The 19,599-nt window shown below is 49.0% G+C and overlaps 1 protein-coding gene across 1 annotated transcript in view; it reads left to right on the top strand.

Annotated features, from left to right (window-relative positions):
* Positions 1-19,599, top strand: part of CTBP2 (C-terminal binding protein 2) — a 43,661-nt gene that overhangs the window by 20,175 nt on the left and 3,887 nt on the right. Inside the window, exons 2-8 of the mRNA XM_080348013.1 lie at positions 10,855-11,009; positions 12,780-12,924; positions 14,851-15,057; positions 16,662-16,876; positions 17,603-17,733; positions 18,439-18,566; positions 19,333-19,450. Of these exons, the coding sequence (XP_080204139.1) occupies positions 10,855-11,009; positions 12,780-12,924; positions 14,851-15,057; positions 16,662-16,876; positions 17,603-17,733; positions 18,439-18,566; positions 19,333-19,450 (1,099 nt within the window). The remainder of the gene's footprint in view (positions 1-10,854; positions 11,010-12,779; positions 12,925-14,850; positions 15,058-16,661; positions 16,877-17,602; positions 17,734-18,438; positions 18,567-19,332; positions 19,451-19,599) is intronic.

Here is a 19,599-nt window from a genome sequence, read left to right as displayed (position 1 = left end):
ACCCCAAGGCGAACAGTCTCTCTCCGTAAGCTGTTCCTCCAAAGGATAAAATCAGTTATCATGTACCGCTATCCTGTTCTGTGTGATGCAGTCATCTTTATCTCCCATGACACTGCGTCTTCTCGCCTGGCAAATAACTGATAACGCGCCCCGAGGGGATATCGGCCCGATCCAAGAAAGCGTTTCCGTAAGGACAGCACGTGCTGAGCTGAAGTGTGAGCTGGAGGGTTCTCCTCTATTGCGGTGGGTTTCCTGGTCACCTCAAGCACTTCCTGAGGAAGTCCCTGACAACATTTCTCTGCTTCATAGGTGTTCTGCATTTGAGGTGTAGCAAAATCTGCTGTTCACCAGATGTAATGTTCTAGTTCATTACAAATATTCAGAGAAGGGCAAGGCCGCACCAGACTAACACTGAAATTTTGAAACAGCAGCAGAGATTTGATTTTTGTTCCTTATTGGTGATCAGTTGTCATGATTTTTCTGTAACTATTGTGAACACCCCGCTTTATGTACAATGTAAGTTTTCTTTTGCAGCTGGGGGCTGCAGAAGTAGTGAAGTGCAAACCCTGTTTGCTGACCCGCGGGGTGCGGGTGGGTTTTGGTGGACACTGCCAAGCCCAAAGTTTTGTTTGCTGTGTTTTTATGGCTCTGGGCTGCTTTAAATGTCAACAGGAATTCAATGTGTGCCCTTCTTTATTTTTCAGCGTAACCGTGATAAAATCCCACGATATACTTTTAAAGCGTTAGTTGTAAAACTAAATCAACTTTAACAGCAAGTAGGTTGTAGTTAAGTGCTTTCAAATGTTAGTATTTGGGAGTTTTTTCTCACTTAGTTATGATCCTGCGTTGCAGGGAAGTGAGGGTGTTTATCTTAGGGAAGTGAGTGGGATTTGCAGGAATTCAGCACCTCCCAGGTCCTTCCAGGGTTGTTCCCTTGCTCATGTATTTCCATTTTGCCATCCTTTCTGCGCTAAGTAGAATTGGCCTCATATTCCTCAAAGAGCAATGGGGGAGCACAGAGGGCTCCGGGTACAGACTGGGACGGGGAGAGAAGCAGAAAAAAAGTGAAGCAAAAAACTAGGATGACAAAAGCAGGAGCCGTGTACGGGCTGTGGACGTGCTGCAGAAAAGCTGGGACCGTGGCGATGGCTGAGTTTCCTCTGCACACCGAGGTTTCCTTCGTTTGATCTTTGCTGTGGAAGCGGGGTGGGGATCCCAGAGCAGGGACACTGCCAGGAGCAGCAACGGGAAGGGAGAAAGTTACCAAAGGTCCAGCACCCTCCGCAGAAACATTTCACATTCACAGGTCGAACAGTGTCTGTTTTCAGTCTCCAGAAGGGATGACCTTGCACCAGGGTCACTGAACAGACGGTTCCAGCTGGGCTTGTGCGCTTGGCAAGTGCCCAGGAGCTATTTTAATAGGTCTTACAAGGGACGAGGCCTTGGCAAGACCTGTAGGTTTTGGAGTGAGCTCACCATTTTCTTTCCCTTGGTAGCTAGCAAGCATCGCTCGCGCTGTGGGATCGTGGTGTGGCTCACAGGGCTCAGCGACAACCCACCTGCTTCTCTTTCTGCTGCCGCACATCACCGCAAATGGCCACACACTGCCTGTGGCTCAAAGATTTTGCACCTTTTATCACTTTGAATGAAGACGCTGGAGATGTCCAGGTGGATTTAAAGCATTGGAACCATCTCTCACCTCAGGCCAGAGTTTTGGGTGCTCCATGAGTGGTCACAGCTCCTGGCCCAGGTTCCCTCCATGGCAAAGCGATGCTGGCTTGCCAGTGTGCACATCTGTGTAGTAGGAGCATCATAATACAGGGAACATTGTAAGCCAACAGTGAATGGCTGCCGCCATCCTCCCTGGCACACAAATCCCTCTGACACCATCTCAACCCTCCTCTGGGATCTACAGAAGCCTCCAGCAGATCTCAGAAATGCCAGCAGCAAAGCAAGGCAGTGTATAGAAAGCCTTATGTCTATCTTGCTTATAAGCTTGATAAGATATTCTTTCCAGCATGATGGGAAGGATTAACCAGCATAATTTAATTCCTACAAGTATCTCACAATGTGGTGGGGTTTTTTTGTTTAGAAAATTTAGAAATTGCTCATAATTGGTGCACAAATGCAAGTTTAGAAAGCACATGGACAGCTAGACTGGTTCAACCCCTCCTGCTTCCCGAAAACTGAATCCAAGTAATTACTTTGACGGATTGCGTTTTTTTTGTTACTATTATTATTTAAGAGAAATTTCCAATTTAAACTATAGGGCTGTCACTTGTCTGTCTGTGATAAAACCAAGTTTACACTCTGCAATGCTGGTACATTGTCAGCAACCCTTTTCTGGTCTCATGGTGGTCTCAGGCAGCAGCATTTCAGGCTGTCCCCATCCTGGGGCTGTTGCTGCTGGTCAGCAGGCTCATCTTTAGCCTTTATTTTTATATTTTGCCTTCCAAAATGCTTTTACAGACGCTGAATCCTCGCTTGGGGTGGTTTGAAGTCCAGGCAACCGCTTGCCCAGATGCCGCATCTCAGCGGCTCTCCCCTGCGCCCCTGTGTAACGTATCAGCATCATTCTCATTGCCTTTTTGTTTGGCAGTTTGGTTTTTTATGTATTTTTAAGAAAAAAAATGAAAGCTGTCCATTTTCTGGAGCAGCTCATTTGTTTTTTACTGCTGTAGTTTGTTTCTGTTTGGATAAAAGGGAAAAGATAAATGGATAAAGAGGACAGGGAGGGACCTGTCGTCCCTCCCGTGTGACGCTGCCTGGCTGGGATGTGTGTCTGGGATGTATGTCTGCGATGTGTGTCTGCGATGTGTGTCTTAGGGGTGAGTGTCACGGTTATGAAATGTAAAAGATATATACTGCAGATGAAGTGGCAGCACTGGAGAGAAAGTATTTCCTCAGGTTTCTGGGTGATATCAAGAAAGCCATCCACTAAGCACTGCAAATACAATTTGTTTTCAGCACTGTGCTTGGTAACGGAGCACATTTGACGGGAATTTATTGGGTTTTTTGCTACATTCTCTGTGCTGTTTGTAGTAGGAGCTGCAAAGCTCAGTCCTGGGCAGTGGGACGGTTTGAGAGTTGGTGTGGCGTCTGAATCACAACCATGACACAAACCCTAGTGGGGTTTTTCCCCTTTATTCCCCATCCCTCTCTTAAAGGAAAACGACCACAAGAAACAGATCTTCTCTGAGCAAACATTTTTTCTTCCAGGTGCTTCTTTTAGCTTTCTTGGTCACATCCTCACCCCCCTGTAGCCTCTCCCATCTGCTCTGCTGTCTCTCTCACATGCCCTGGCAGCTCCCACTGCCTCCTTGGGCTCACCATCCTGTCCGTCCATCCGTCCGCCCCCTGCTCCACACTCCTGCATCTCGGGGTCCCAATGAGCCTTCAGGGCCAGCGCATCCTCGGGCACCCCCATCTCCCATCGCCTTGCATCGTCGTGGAGAGTTTCACCCCAAGACCTTGCTCAGCTCCTCTTGAACTCGCTCCTGTTCACCCAAGTGTGAGCTGGCACAGAACGTCACACGTCGGTGTTCGGAGACACAGATTTACCCACCAGGCAGCCTGGGAATAACTGAGACACCAACAATTTGACATGGCAGGTGACAGCAGAAGCTACATATTACTATTACATTACTTTTTTGTTGTATTATGCCAGTTTATATACTCACAGCTCTATCTGAAGTTCTCATGGATGAAGTTTAGCCCAGTCCAGAGATTATTTCATGACTAGAAGAGCGTTCCAGAGTTTTGCAAAGCTTATGCTCATCTTTCCTGCCCCAAGACTGCATCCCTGTGGCATTGGCCATGGGTTACACTATTACAGTGCTTTAATGGGGTGCATGAAGGAGGTAAAGACGTGTATCTGTTTCTAGTGTGTGTGTCTACAGGTATTCAAATAATAGTAAGACAATTATATATATATATATATATATATATATATATATATATATATATATATACTCCCCATATTTTTATTGAGCATTTCTTTGTGGTTGCTTTCTGCTTCTGTAGTTCAGCTGAGGACCATAATCATGGTGTTTGTATCAGCTACCCAGTTTCCCCAAAAATAAGACAGTGTCTTATATTAATTTTTGCTCCAAAGCTTATTACTTTTTTACCTGTATAGCTACCTGGACACTATTTAAATTGACTTTTTTAATGAACTGTAACTAGGGCTTATTTTGAGCATCCTCAAAAATCCTGAAAAGTCATGTTAGAGCTTACTTTTGGGGTAGGTCTTATTTTCGGGGAAACAGGGCAATAAGGATATCATTTTATATGGGAATTTTTAAAGCATACATTCTTAAAGGAAGCCCTGAACAGTTATCTGGAAAGGGACTGGCGGAAAGCCAGCTCTTGGTGCTGACGGGAGGAAACGTGCTGGAGAGGACACGAGTTTGCACGGGCTCTTCCCAACGGCAGGTACAAGGTCTTTCCCTTCCATGGGGGAGGACGGGCCTTGCGGCCTCTTTGCCCGTATTTGTGGAGCTCAGGAGTTTCTCTGCAGCGTGATTTCCCTGGAGGGGACTACCATGGACCTGTGGGTTTTCCCAGCACACTGGAAGTCACCTCGGCTTTGCCATTGTCCCCTTTCCCTGCGGCAGCCCTGCTTGTGAGTGTGGAGCCCATCAGCTCCCGCTGCGGTACAGACATCGGTTCAGACACCCCAGATCCCCTCCAAATTAGAAGATTTGACAGTCTTTTTTCATGTAGGATCCTTGCAGTCTTTGCTTTAAAAAAACCCCACCATGTTTATTTATAAAAAAGGGGATTTGATGTCATTTTCTAAACTGGCTGTGTGACTTCTGTCTACAGTACCAAGTGCCTCCAGAATATTTACAATTAGAAACAACAGTAATTACCCATTTTCCCCTGACTACGAGATAAAGACTGTGTCGTATTTCATTTTTTCGTGTGCATTTATTATGAGAAGCATTTATTAACGGGAAAAGTGAAAAAGCATCACTTGTGACCATGCTGTGGTAGAGGAGGGAGGTCCACTCAGTCCTACAGCATCTGCAGTGTCCTTGTCCGCACAGAAACTTTCCTTTAGCATTGGATGGCACCCTCACAACTCACACCTTTCTGTTTGCAAGTGATACCGCTACAGCTGGAAACCACCAGCCCAGATGTGACCCACAGCTCCCCCGACGTGTCTGCTCCCTGCAGCCCTGAAGCAGCATCAGTGCCGCTTTACAGCCCATGGGAAAGGTGGCCCAGGGCCACCAGGGAGTGGGGACCCTGAGCCATCTCCGAAAGGCACTGCGGGACCCCAGCTTTCCAGCTTGTAAAGCAGGGTCCGTAAATCTGTGGAAAATTTGAAGTGCTCAAGTAGTGGCAATATAAGTTCAAGAGAAAGATGTGCCTGAATCCCATTATCTTGTACAAGGAGCTTGGATTTTAGGGAGGCTGGGAGGATTTTTCATGTTCATATTGCAACTCGGCACCAGCTTTGGGAAATGAACCTTTGTTCTCCTTATTTCTGACCCCATCCTACAGTTCCAGGACTCTCAGGAGCATCCAGAAGCATCCCCGCAGAGGACTGTGTGTGCCCAGGACTCCTGGGAGGGATGATGCTGTCTGAACCAGTGGGATGGTGATGCAGAAACACGGGTCTGTGCAGGTTAAACTCATTGCTGAGAGATCTCACCACGTGCTGCATTTCTCCCAAGTAAAGTGTACCAGTACCACCAGTGCACCATCAGTGCTCTGCTTTGGTTTTGGCTTCTGTGGCTGAAAATCACTTTGATGGATCCAAGGTAGTTTGCACAAAGGCCACCTAGATTTCCCTCCTACTGCTCTTTCTTTGTCCTGGGAACGGCAAATAGTAAGATGCAGCACTAACAGTATTAAATTGGGAGCAAGAAGATTTTCTTTTTGTATTTTTCGGGTGAGGATTGTCTCTAGCTGTTGCTGCCCCTGGCAATGACGATGGCAACTGTGAAGAGAAATAAAGAACTGCTCCAAGCCGTGAGCTGCCCTTTGCTCGGGAAATGGGGCATTGCACAGGTATGACCTGCCCTCCCTCCCGCAGGAGTGCGCAATGGGGATGACGATGATATGGGTTGGTTTTTATTAATACATCTTTGGGACAAACTGGGCAGGACCAGGGGATGGGCGTCTCCAAGAAGATGTGACTCCTGCCAGCAAGCGAGTGTCGTTTCTGATGCTGAAAACTAGTTGATTTACGCATCAAGAAAGAATTTGGCCCTTCATGTCTGGGTGCTGGATGAGATCAGCACAGCCTTGCTTTCCCCCCGTGCTTTGTTTCCCTGGTACTGCTCCCAAAGGCGATCAGCCTGTTTGCGGAGCCTCCTTCAATATACTCCGCGTGGAAAGGCATGTTTCGTTTTTAAGTTTAAAAAAAAAAAAACACAGAGAAAAAAAACCCAAACAAACATAAAACGCAGCGTGGCACAGATTAAATCCATTTGAGACAACTCGAAGAGAAGGAAAAAACAACCCACAAAACGCCGTATGTGCAAGTCAATAGGAGGAGGGGAGTGGAAGGGGGAAAAAGCAACTGTGACATATACAAACCCTTTAGTGTGCATAGCATAAGATTTTTTGGCTGGCACTCACATGATTTTATTCAAGGGCTGGGAAAGAACTACGATTAGTTAAAAGCTTCGGCAAAGTCTGGAGGGAGCGCCCTGAAGAGTTGGGAGCCGCGCGGAGGTGACCGTAACTCCTCTCGCAATTTCAGCCTATTCTTCCGTGGCTCGGGACAAAAGCCTTTTCTTTTCCCTCCGTGTTCAAAGAGACATTTGTCTTGAGATGTTGCAGCTGTGGGCCGCGGGATTGCTTGTTTGAAGATACCCCCTCGTAGACGAAAGGAGAGGCAACGCGCTGCAAAGTGGTAGTATTTTATCGTGTGTGGGTTCCCCCCCTTCTCCTCCCTCCCTCCTCCTCCACTGCCATGTGTGGTTTTTAATAAGAAGAAGAATGTGGAGGCAACATTTTCCAGGCAAGGGGAAATTTCCTGTTTCTTTTCTGTTTGTTTAATAAAGTGTGTAGTTGACTGTAAAACTGTAGCTACTTTGTTGTGAACGGGTAATTCAGGCGAGTGTCAGGATCGCTTCTTGATGCACTTTTATATACTGCAAGTGAACGTGTTTAAAACCTTTTCTTCTTACTGCTGCGTGGCGTAGGCAACTGAGATTAATAAGAATTAGGCAAATGGCTTCTGCTTTTGTTTCTGTGAGATAGTACCAGCCGTCTTGCGGTCACACAAAGGCTGCCATTTAGCAGGGAGCACTCCCTAATTCTCTTGGCAGGGGTGCCATTGGGATCGGATACAAGTGGGTGGCAAAGGGGAGGAGCGGCAGGAGAGGACAAGCAGGCTTTGTGTATTAAAAATGAAACAAAAGCACTTTATACGTGGGGCTGTGTGCAACAAGCGGCGCTGCCTGTGAGCCGGGGTGGAGTTGGAGTTCTCACTGTGACTGCAAAACCTTTCTTCTTTCTTTTTTAATTTCTTTTTTCCATAAACCCTTCCTCCTCTCCCTGTTCCTTACCGAGCTCTCCTCGCGATGCTGGTGAGGGTCTGCGGGCAGCTGAAAATACCTAAAAAAATACATATCGAGCAATACTTGCCACAACTTTACAGGAACGGCTGAACCTTTATCGGCAAAAATCGTCTTCGGATGGTGGGGGAAGCCTCTGAATTTATGAGACTGCTGGGTGGGAGATCCGATCCCACCCTTGGCTTGCACAGCATCGCACCCCTCGCTGGAACGAGCCTGAGGGTTTTTACAACCCCTGGCAGAGCGAAAGGGTTAATGGCTGCAATGCTTGATCAGAATTTGGGAGGGGAGTGTTCGGCTGTTTAATTACTTTCTGATCCATGGCATACCTCGTTCTTAATGAAGCAGTTGCACGCAGAACAAACGTGCTGTATGAGCTTGGCTAAAAAGAAAAACAGTGCCACGAGTTGAGCTTGGGTTTGTCAGCCCAGATGTTTTGGTTTTAATGTGTTTGTGCAGGAGGTAGGAACAAGGTTGGTGAGGAATAGTCTCAGGGTGCTGGAGACACAATGGGAGAGGCAAGAGAGGAAAATAATGTCACGGTTTAAGTCGCAAACCTGCCAGTGGTTTTTATTAAAACATAATTTCCATACATTATGCACTTCATCTCAGATTGATTTGCTTCAGAACTTTCCTTGTCAAGCTGAAGGAAATTCCCTTATTGGAGCAGGAGAAATGAGAGACATTCCTCTGAATACTTGGCAGGTTCCAGCCAGCGTTCAGCCTCAGCAACCGCACTTGTGTGCAGGTGAGGGTGGCGTGCCTGAGGAGCCTGTGTCATCACGCACAATTACACCCCTAATCCTGAGCAAAGACACAGATGCTGTTTAAAACAAAAAGCTGTGTTTCGTTTGAGTTTCAGAGAGTCTTATGTAATGGCAGCAGAATAAAACTGTTATTTTGGGGCTCAGATTAAATGTCAAAGTTTCAGATAACCTGTGATTTTTGTCATCCGTGGGCCCTGCTCACAGGAAGCCACCACCAGGCTCTGGTTGCCCACTGCCCAGCCCGAGGATGGTCCTTGCCCTGTGGGCACCGAGCTCTAAGCTCAGCTTGCCCAGACAGAGCTGCGGTGGTCCCGGCTCTGGTGGCCACTGGCACCGTCCCCACGCCACCTCATCCCTGCATCAGATTCCCTTGGATTTACAGTTGCGGTGTGCGAGGCTGGTAGTGATGCTCTAAGCCCTGGAGATCATACATGTTAGTAAGAGTTTAAGTCAGTGTTATAATTCACTCGCTCGTTAACCTGAGAAAATAATCTAGCTGTGGTATAGCGGTTCACATAAGGATTGTGTAAGCACTCTGAGATTTGTATATGTTTTTATTCTTGCTTATCTGCTTATGGCAAGCTTCTTTCGGTGATCCAGATCGTCTCGGCACTCTACTCTGCCTACTTGACAGTTGCACTTCCATCTGGGTGAAATGCGTGCAAACATCATGTATTACTTAAAGTACGTGCTAATGGAGAGCTTGGTAGGGAAGACGGAGAGAAAGACCCATTCCAAAAACCTTTGCATCTAATGCTGAAAACCTTCAGTCAGGTCTGCTGAGTTGGTTGCTTCTTCATTTCTTAAAGCAGATTCGATAAAACAGGGATGGAGAGCCTTGAAATCCCTCCGTTAAACCTGCCTGTTTCTGTGGGGTTAATTTTTCCCATGCAAAATGAATGTCGCTACGTGGTATCCCGCGTTTCATACGCAGCAGTGTCGATCCCTCCCCGAGGCGACACTCTTGGTGCCGGCACAGCCTTGGAGACATCGCTTTGGCCCGTAGCACCCACGTCTGTCACATACGCATCAGCTGGTGGAGATCTCGCTAATACTTTACTCCACAGCAATCTGGACAAAAAGACGCATTTAGTTTTCCCTTTTAAAAAGTGGGGGAAAAAAAATCAGTGTGTTGCTTTCCTCATTAGTTTCTTTCCTCTGTCATTTTTCTGGCGCATGGGGCTGCAGTGACACTATTCCTGGTGTTGACCCCAGGCAGAGGGCTGGCAAAGGAGCCTACCGCTCTCAGCTTTTGTCCAGCTTACTCAAATAGCGCCACAGGCAGAAGCATTGGTTCTGTACTACTCCATGTGAGGTGTTTGACCCTGCAAAATACCCCGAAACAACTGCAGAGTTCCCTCAGCCAAGTCCGGTGCTTGTCCAGCTACGTGGTGATCGCTGAGATGTAGTGTGGTGGGGAAACCCTCTGATCAGATGGAGGGAAGGCAATTATAGAATCATTTTGGTTGGAAAAGACCTTTAAGGTCATCAAGTCCAATCGTTAACCTAATGCTACCAAGTCCACCACTAAAGAACCTCACCTACACATCTTTAAAACACCTCCACGTTACCACTGGAGGCATAGAAATTTCTAAGTGACTTGTCCAAAAATGAACCAGTTAATCCCCAGCAGAATAATAAACAGGATATGAAAGTCGGGCTTGTGCAGCCCTTGGTGGTGATGGTTCCTTTCCTTACCTCCACCTGCAGAACATGTTGTGAAATGAGAAAGCAGAACAGCTGAACAATCCCTGAATACACGTATTTTGAAGAGCAAGGTGTGTGTAAGTGTGAGACAAGCCATGTCCCGCGCTGGCACCGGGAACTCGCTGCCGTGGGTCCAGCCACACATCCCAGAGCATCCTGCGGGATGCAGGGATACACCAGGTTTGGTTTTACAAAGTAGACCGAGCTTCGCTGTTCCCACCTTGAAGCCTTTTGGTAGCAGGGAATATAACAGAGTATAGGCCTGTAAGCTGGGGGTCTTCATTGTCATCATCTTGCTCTTTCTGTGATTTTTCCAGTAATCCTTTTTGGTTTTTTAGTGGATTTCTTGTCTTTCTGAGGTGGGCAGCGTGGTAAAGTCATTCTTAAAAAAAACCAGACCAAGTGCCAGCGTATGTCTGTGGAACAAAATCCCAGCCCTCCTGCAAGCAGGGGAAGAAATTACTGCTGGCTTGGGTTTCGCTCCTAGGATGCTGAATCAAATGGCTGAAGATGCCGACAGCACTGGCTTATGTGGTTTGCTTGAAATGAAGCCTGTGTCGGTTAGGATGGGCATAGCAGTGATCCATCCCCATAACATGACATGGTGTCCATCCCTGTCCGGGAGCAAACCTCGCTGTCTTTTCCCTCAAGCTGGCACAAAACCAAAGCTGTGTGCTAAAATTCACATTGCATTGCCATCATCCCCCAAAATTCGTTCTGCAAACTGAAACCATGTGCCACTGCCCCCTTACTCGACACACAAACTGCACAGACGTACCAGTGCTACCCAGGGGACCTTTCCACAGCTGTTGGTGTAAAAAACGTGCTCCTTCTCTTTGCAGGTATTCGCCCTCAGATCATGAACGGCCCCATGCACCCCCGGCCCCTGGTGGCACTGCTGGACGGGAGGGACTGCACGGTGGAGATGCCCATTTTGAAGGACCTGGCGACGGTTGCATTCTGTGACGCACAATCAACTCAGGAGATTCATGAGAAGGTAACGTGGGCTGCGCGGGCTGGGGAACCGTGAGCTCTGCCCTTCCTCTCCCAGAATCCCAGAGTGTCAGGGGTTGGAAGGGACCTGGAAAGCTCATCCAGTGCAATCCCCATATGGAGCAGGAACACCCAGATGAGATTACACAGGAAGGTGTCCAGGCGGGTTGGAATGTCTGCACAGGAGGAGACTCCACAACCCCCCTGGGCAGCCTGGGCCAGGCTCTGCCACCCTCACCATGAAGAAGTTCCTTCTTAAATTTAAGTGGAACCTCCTGTGTTCCAGTTTGTACCCATTGCCCCTTGTCCTGTCACTGGTTGTCACCAGAAGAGCCTGGCTCCATCCTCCTGACACTCCCCTTTTCCATATTGATCCCCATGAATGAGTCCCCCCTCAGTGTCCTCTTGTCCAGCTCCAGAGCCCCAGCTCCCTCAGCCTTTCCTCACACGGGAGATGCTCCACTCCCTGCAGCATCTTGGTGGCTGCGCTGGACTCTCTCCAGCAGTTCCCTGTCCTGCTGGAACTGAGGGGCCACAACTGGACACAAGATTCCAGGTGTGGTCTCTCCCAGTTCTTCTTGAACAAAAAGTGTACAAAGCTACGTATGGAGACCATCACCAGACATATCACCAGACATTGCTGCAGATCAAAATTCAGAGAGGCTGTTTTAGAAGCCAGATGTTACTTTGCGGGGCGGCGGGGGAAAGTCACCTTATCTCTTAGCATCAAGTTTTTTACATCAGTATTGTTATTAATGTTTCTCATGTTTGTGATGTCTGCGTGCTCGGTGCAGCAGTACCAACACTGCACCTCCCTGGGGTGCAGCACAGTTGCTCTGGTTTTGTACCTCCAGCAGCTTCTTTCTGCCCAGCCTGAGTGGGTGAGGTTCAGGCAGCGTGCAGGCAGATACCTGCACTGTGGATGGGTATTTCTGCTTGGAAACTCAGCTACTTTTGAATACTTCTTTTTAAATTATTCTTTGTTCATGTTTAGATAACTCAAATGAAGTTTGAAGTGTTGAGAAGCCACTTCCAGGAAAGAGAACTACAAAAACATCAGTGCTGATAGTGCTTCAGATATTAAATGTGGGGGGAAAAGGACAGTGTGTTTTTATGAGACATTGGTAGATGATAGATGAGCCAGTCTTGGAGAATTTGGCCAGATCTTGGGTTTCCAGAGCACTGAGGTAGCTTATGGTGAGCACTACTGGAGGTTTGAATCTTCTTTGAAGGGGATAAAGTGCAGCCTTATGTGACTGTGCAGCCTCACACAGACCTTTTTAGTTACTCCTGAAAACATACAGAAAAGGGTAATGTGAACAGTGTGACAGGTGTTTGAACTTCAGACATGCCAAAGAAGTTATGAGTGACACACAGTCACGTTCGGAACCAACAGATACTGCCGCAAAACCAAATTCCCTTTTTAAAAGCAGAATTACTGCTGGTTAGAAGCCGAGGGTTTAGCAGATAACCACCTGGAAAAGATCCAGATGAGCCACAGGCTCGATTTTCTTCTGCCTTGTCTTCTCAGACGTAACATCATAATTTTCAGGTATCCATCCCATCTATTCCCTAAGGGAATGGCTTTGTTGTCAGTGGGTCACACATCAGATGGTTTCGCTGGTACCTGGAGTGTCAGTTTGCACCATGCCTGGGTCGGACAGTAGGTCAGCACTAAAAAAGAATAATGTACCATGTAATATTCCTGACTCAGGAACTGCAGGTGTCCCCTCCAGGTGTCCTGGTGGCTCCTGACATCTCTTTTCTCTTCCAGGTATTAAATGAAGCTGTTGGGGCCATGATGTACCACACCATCACGCTGACTCGAGAAGATCTAGAGAAGTTCAAGGCCTTACGGGTCATTGTTCGAATAGGCAGTGGCTACGACAACATTGACATCAAAGCCGCGGGGGAGCTTGGTAGGTCTCAGCTCTGCACCTCAATTCCTTCCCCTGTCCTTTTGAGTCTTTAAAACCAGGACCAGTACCTGCTGCTTCCCACTGGAGCACGCTGGCAAAGCCCTTGGCAATCTGCACGCCGTCAGCTGGGAGATCTTCATTGTATCTATAATGTTAAGCCGCCGAGTTACAGCCGGTTTTGATCATCTGATCCCGAGATTCAGTCTATCACGGAGTCCTGCAATAGTGTTTAGGATATCTTGTATTAAAGGTTATCTCTGGGGAAGTGAGGAATAACAGCTGTTTCATATGAGCCATTTTACAAGGATAATTGCAATAAGAGAGTTTCAAATAGTCATTCCTAAAAAAGCAATTCTCAATATAGTGAATTATTCTTCTTTTGAGAGGAGAACAGTGTCTTCTCAATGTAATGGTTTCTTCATGTTTTTAACTCTTATTGTTATTATCCATTAAAACAATGTTCTGAGGCTTTGAACATCAAGAAAGGAAAAATAAACTGAACAGAGTAATGGGATACCACGGTATAATCCTTCTTTATATACTTGGCAAATTGGGTGGCCAAATGATGTGGTTTTGAGTAGCAAATGTAATGACTCCCCACAAATGTAGTGTGAAGTTTACTTGATATTGCTTTCCATAAGGTAGTTTTTAAACTGTGCAGGCAGTAAATGACCAACATCTAAACACAGCCTGTGTCTGGTGGGCTGGTGGGACCCGTTTTGACCCATGAGAAGACACCCCCAGAAGAAGAGGCTGATGTTGAACCATCTGCCGTGGGTATTGAACTCCCTGTGCCAGCAGCTCCTGCTCCTGGGGACACAAAACTAAAGAACAGTGTGAGCATCGTGTCCCTGTCACCTGAAAGGCAGAGGTGGACACTTGTCAGGGTTGGTGGGTGGTGAGTTTTTTCCCCCTGTAGGGTGGGTCAGTTTTCTCCTGGTTTCTGTAGGTCTTTCAAACAGCCACAGGGTGGAAAACAGTTTCAAAAACAGAAAAATGGGTTCCTAGGAGCAGTGAGATCGACCGGCAGACAGGAAGCAGATTTTTGATTTTGAGTATAAACCGTGAAAAAGTAGGGGATATGGACAGAATAAGATATTAGGAAAATCCCCTTCCACTGTGAGGAAGTCCAGTAAAGCACTTAAATACCCATCCCTCTTTAAATGTGTGTTTAAATCGCATTGAATCCGGTGAGATAAAAGCATAGATCTGCTGAACAGGAATTAAGCCCTTACAAGCGTTACTGAGCCGGAGCCTGGACAGGACAATGATCAGGGAGGCATTTTCCATTAATGTAATACCTGCAGCTCCAAGCAGAGACATGACAATTGAAAAGGAACTTTTTGTAGCAAGGGAACAAAAGGTCTGTTATGGAGACCCGTGCTGGGGTGGGATTGCTGCTCCAGCACGGGGTCTCGGTTGTTTGGGTTGACTGTTTTGGCACATGGTGGTGGAAGGAGAAGCCGGCCCTGCCACACTGACCTGCTGCACCGTCCTGCTCGGGTGCACCAAGTTATTGTTCCCTAAATAATTTAATGGTTCAACAGTCTTATTGCAGAAAAGGAATGACTTCTGCCAGCGTGATTTAATTTGCTTTGAAGGTAGATTAGGCTGAAGAAGAATAAGACTTTATATTGTAAAACAAACCTTTGCTCTTGTGGTTACCCTGCGTGGCTGTCACCCTTGGAATCTGCGCTTGTCCTCACTCCAGAGAGATGCTGAGGTGCAGGAAAACCCTGAGCATTACCACTTTCAGTGGCTTTCGCAGAGATTTCAGGCTGCTGTAAACAAACCGTGCATGTCCTTGGGAAAACATTACTCCAAATGCTTAAAACAAATGATGGGCTGACTGGGCAATGTGAGGGTGAAGGGCCAGGAGCCCCTCTACTTTGCGGTTACCCCGAGCCGCGGTTGTTGCCTCTGCAGGGATCGCCGTCTGCAACATCCCCTCGGCCGCCGTGGAGGAGACGGCCGACTCCACCGTCTGCCACGTCCTCAACCTCTACCGGCGGAACACGTGGCTCTACCAGGCGCTGCGGGAAGGGACGCGGGTGCAGAGTGTGGAGCAGATCCGGGAGGTGGCCTCCGGCGCTGCGCGCATCCGCGGCGAGACGCTCGGCCTCATCGGCTTCGGTACGTTGGCTGACGGTACTGCCCGCTGAGCTTCAGCCTTTGAGGGAGACTCGGCACCAATTCTTTGCCCTGGAATGACCTAAAATGAGCGTTTTCAAAATCGGAACTACTACTGTGGGTTGGCATGAACAAGAGAGAATATCTTGTGCTCATTTTTTGGGGAAGGAGCCTCTTGGCCGAGCCCTTGGAGGAGCACTGGGGAAACCCAGCAGTGCCCCAGGAGGCACCACACCTGGTAGTGCTGCTGTCCTCGCCCAAAATATCCCATCCCCAAGTCAAGGCTATACCAAACAAGCTCTTTCTGAGCCATTGTGCCCTGCATGGTGGCAGGGCTGCATAAAACAAAGTTTGCCTTCAGTTCACCCATAGCAATAGTTTCAGCATCAGCACCTGCTGCTGGCCCTCTTGGACGTCCCTTTTGGGAGCAAAGTCCGGCCATTGCACCAGGGCTCAGGAGGTGCATTCAGGCAGCAGAAGGCCACTCAGCACTTGGTGGCCGGACACACGCAGAGTGGCAGAAATGTGCGTGGAGGAGATTCGGCGAGGTGCCGGATTAGGGAGCAGTTCTGGCTGCCGCTGAGGGAGCCCCGGCCAGGAACCGGGTACACACACCGCAGCACTATTTCCACTTGCTCTCTGTGCAGCTGCCATTTCCCTCACTTGCCTCATGCTGCTGTCCTGCGAAGCCCTTGGCTAATTAGTGCAAAAAGCTGGTGTATTAGCGTGTTTAAATGGGGAAACCAAGGCAAGGTGGTGGAGGTTACAACAGGAGGCTGGAGTTAGCCCACGTCTGTCTGACAGGGCAAGGGTGGCAGCGTGTGACATCCATGCAGGCACCCAGCTGGTGCCAGCCGTGCATCGCTGGTGCACAGGGACGGCGTCAGCCGTGTGCACGCACAGGGGGACACTGCTCCTCCCCACCACTGCTAGCTGGAAAAACTGACAGATAAGTAAATAGTCGAGGCTTGGCACACAGAGCCTGCACAGCCCCGGTGGCAGGGACAGACGGGGTGACCAGCGACACCCCCAGCACAGCGGCTGCACTGGCCCTTTGCTTCCAAGCCATGACAGTTGTACTGGTCATGCCCAATTAACCGGGTATTCATTGAGAGGCTGGGTAAAGACCTATCACAAACAAGTTGCCTAAAAAAGGCAGTGCTTTTTTTTATTCCCTTTTTCAGCTTTTCTTGCTGGACACAGCGCCGCAGAGCGGTATTTCTCTCCGTGATGTCTGGAGCTACACGTTGCTGGGGCTGAGTCGCACATTGTGCTGTCCCCACCAGACCTTCGTGGCCACAGATGGTGCCACCTGCTCCCGTGACCGTGAGCTGGCAGGTGCCAATGGCCTCATGCTTCATTTTATTTGTTTTTTAAACATTTTAACACAACATCTCACATTTGCTAGGGCAAGCACAACCCTCTCTGTGCAAGGCGGTGTGTGTTTGCCCTCCAGCCCGTGTCCCTTTGTGACCTGTCCTGGGAGCCCAGGAGGTCCCAGAGGACCCTCACGGCAGGTTGGGGATCAGGCCATGGAGCAGCTCAGCCAGGTGAAGGTGGGAATCAGTTAAATCAGTTAAATTACCCCCTCTTTCCTTCGCACACAGGTCGCACTGCGCAGGCGGTCGCAGTCCGAGCCAAGGCGTTCGGCTTCAACGTGATATTTTATGACCCGTACCTGCAGGATGGGATCGAGAGGTCCCTGGGTGTCCAGCGAGTCTACACACTCCAGGACCTGCTCTACCAGAGTGACTGTGTCTCCTTGCACTGTAACCTTAACGAACATAACCACCACCTTATCAACGACTTCACGATTAAGCAGGTAATTCGCCTCGCGTGCACAACCAAGGAGAGCGCTCTGCTCTTCAGTGGGCAAACCCTGAGCATCGGTGCTACGTGTGGGGCCCTCTGCGGTCACAGCCAAGCGAGACAGCGCCTTAGTGCCCACGCACACCCTCTAAAATAGCTGTTTACACCCAACAGCCCATCCACGGTGTTTACCGAGGGGTAGCTTGCTACCACGTAAGCAGCCCCTCTGTTCCTGTGTAGCATGGAGGGTGTTGGTCTCTTCTCCCAAGTAGTAAGCGATAGGACAAGAGGAAACAGCGTCAGTTTGCACCAGGGGAGGTTGAGGTTGGATATTGGGAACAATTTCTTCCCAGAAAGGGTTGTAAAGCATTGGAACAGGCTGCCCAGGGCAGCGGTGGAGTCACCATCCCTGGAGGGGTTTAAAAGATGTATAGATGAGGTTCTTAGGGACATGGGTTAGTGCTAGATTTACATTATGGTTGGATGATCTGAAGAGTCTCTTCCAACCAAAGTGGTTCTATGATTTTCCTTGCCAATACCAGCCAGAGCGGGACTTGGCGTAGAAAACCCACATGCAGCAGGGTGGGGATTGCTCAGGGACAAAGCAAAGCCACTCAGCACAAAAAGCGGGTGCAGTCCCAGCCATAGGCACCCGGGACATCCGCTGTGCATCGGGGCGGGGGCGGACGGGGTCACTGCACCCAACTCACCCTGCTCTCTGTCTCCCCGGCGCGGGCAGATGAGGCAGGGAGCGTTCCTGGTGAACACGGCGCGCGGGGGGCTGGTGGACGAGAAAGCCTTAACTCAAGCCCTGAAGGAGGGACGGATACGAGGGGCTGCGCTCGACGTGCACGAGTCCGAACCGTTTAGGTAAAGCTTTCTGTTGGGTTGTGACGTGTCCGCGGGGTGCACGGCAGCTTCTCACACAACACCGGTGCTGGGGGGTGGTCCTGGCTTCAGAAAAGACCTGGCACCCCGCAGTGTCCATCACGTTTGGGCTGGCTCCAGGGTTACAGGTGTTCAAAGGGACACTGGGAGCTTAAAACAAGAAATCAACCTGTGTTTGGTTAAAAAAAGAAGCACTTGCTAGTCCATGAGAACAAATGTACTGTGTGAGTGTTGAGCATTTTTGCCCACAGGCTGCTGCTGACTGGGAAGGGGATGGCTTAAGTGGGAGTGCAGCTTTCTCACCACGGAATGGGGTAGTACTAGTAGTTTGCTTGTGTTTTCAGCAACAATTCTTAAAAAAACAGACATCATACTCCTGCAGAGGGCAAACCCCCGTGCCCACCCCGTGCTGGGGGACTTGCAGCCCGTCCCCATATCCCTGGGCTGCTGCGAGACACCCCCAGGCCATTACTCCTGTGGGAACATTATGAACAACCACCCCGCAGGTTGATTTTTCAGCCCTGTTGGCTCTGTTTGGTGCATTTTCGGTGTGTGCCCTGCACTGCAGCCATGCTGCCTCCCCGCTGATCCGTGGCCCTTTGGAGCTGGCAGGAGCCTTTTGCCATTCGTAACATATTTTATTCTCTTTTTAAACATTGATTAATCTTTTTTTTTCCCTGCTGCCAGTTTTGCTCAAGGCCCATTGAAAGATGCTCCTAATTTAATCTGTACTCCGCACACCGCTTGGTACAGCGAGCAGGCGTCACTAGAGATGAGAGAAGCTGCTGCTACTGAAATCCGGCGTGCGATCACAGGTACCCGGCACCACAGCGAAGCCGGGATTGACTCACATGTGCCCCTGGAACGGGAGCCAGGAGGGGCAGAGACAGGGCCTGACCTTGGCTGTGTCTCAGCAGGACACTGGGAAAGGCTCTAACCCTGATTTTCTTCTGAGCAGAAGAGCTGAGAAACCAGATTTTACTTGTCTGTCATTTGGGCACGTTGGGGTTTGGGTGAGGGGTTTTTGCGGGTTTAGGTTGGTTGTTTTATTTTGTTTTTTTAAATCAACAAGGCACTGGCTCATCAATGGCAAAGACCAGTGTCTGTGACTGGGAAGAAAAGGACAGGCTGGACATGAGGAAGGAATTGTTGGCCCTGAGGGTGGTGAGAGCCTGGCCCAGGTTGGCCAGAGAGGTGGTGGATGAACCATCCCTGGAGACATCCAGGGCCTTGCTCAAGACGGTGGACACGATACTCCAGCAAAGGAGTGGTTCTCTTGTCCTAAAAATTGCCCCTCTTGTGAACACAGCTCCATGTCCGGGTGGCCTCTGAGATCAGCAGGCTCACGGCAACTGCTTTTCTGAAAGCAGAAAGTTGAGACTCAGGGTAGGAAACTGCTCTCCAACCCTGGACTTTGGGAGCCGAAACATCCTCCTGACACAAGGGATATGGGGTTTCTGTGCCTCTCCTCCCTGCCCCTATACTGACAAATACGGTGAAATGGAAAAATTGTAGCTTATATTAGAACGTGATAGAGCTGGGACTTGGCTGACATGTACTTACCTTTATTTCCAACTCCAGGGCGCATCCCAGAAAGCCTAAGGAATTGTGTGAATAAGGAATTCTTTGTCACAACAGCTCCATGGTCAGTAATAGATCAGCAAGCAATTCATCCAGAGCTCAATGGTGCCACGTACAGGTAAGCCAGAGAATGGGACCGTCACTGTCACCACTGCGGTGGCACCGGGTTCCCCTGTAGAGGTTGGGTTTGGGATTCCAGCTGTGACCTGAGCACAAAAGCACAAGCAACAGCTGCGGCATCAGCTCAGCCGGTGGCAGCAAAGTCCC

This window comes from Nesoenas mayeri (assembly GCF_963082525.1).
Source record: "Nesoenas mayeri genome assembly, chromosome: 7".
Classification (NCBI taxonomy): Eukaryota; Metazoa; Chordata; class Aves; order Columbiformes; family Columbidae; genus Nesoenas; species Nesoenas mayeri.
This window is presented reverse-complemented; position numbering and strand designations above follow the sequence as displayed.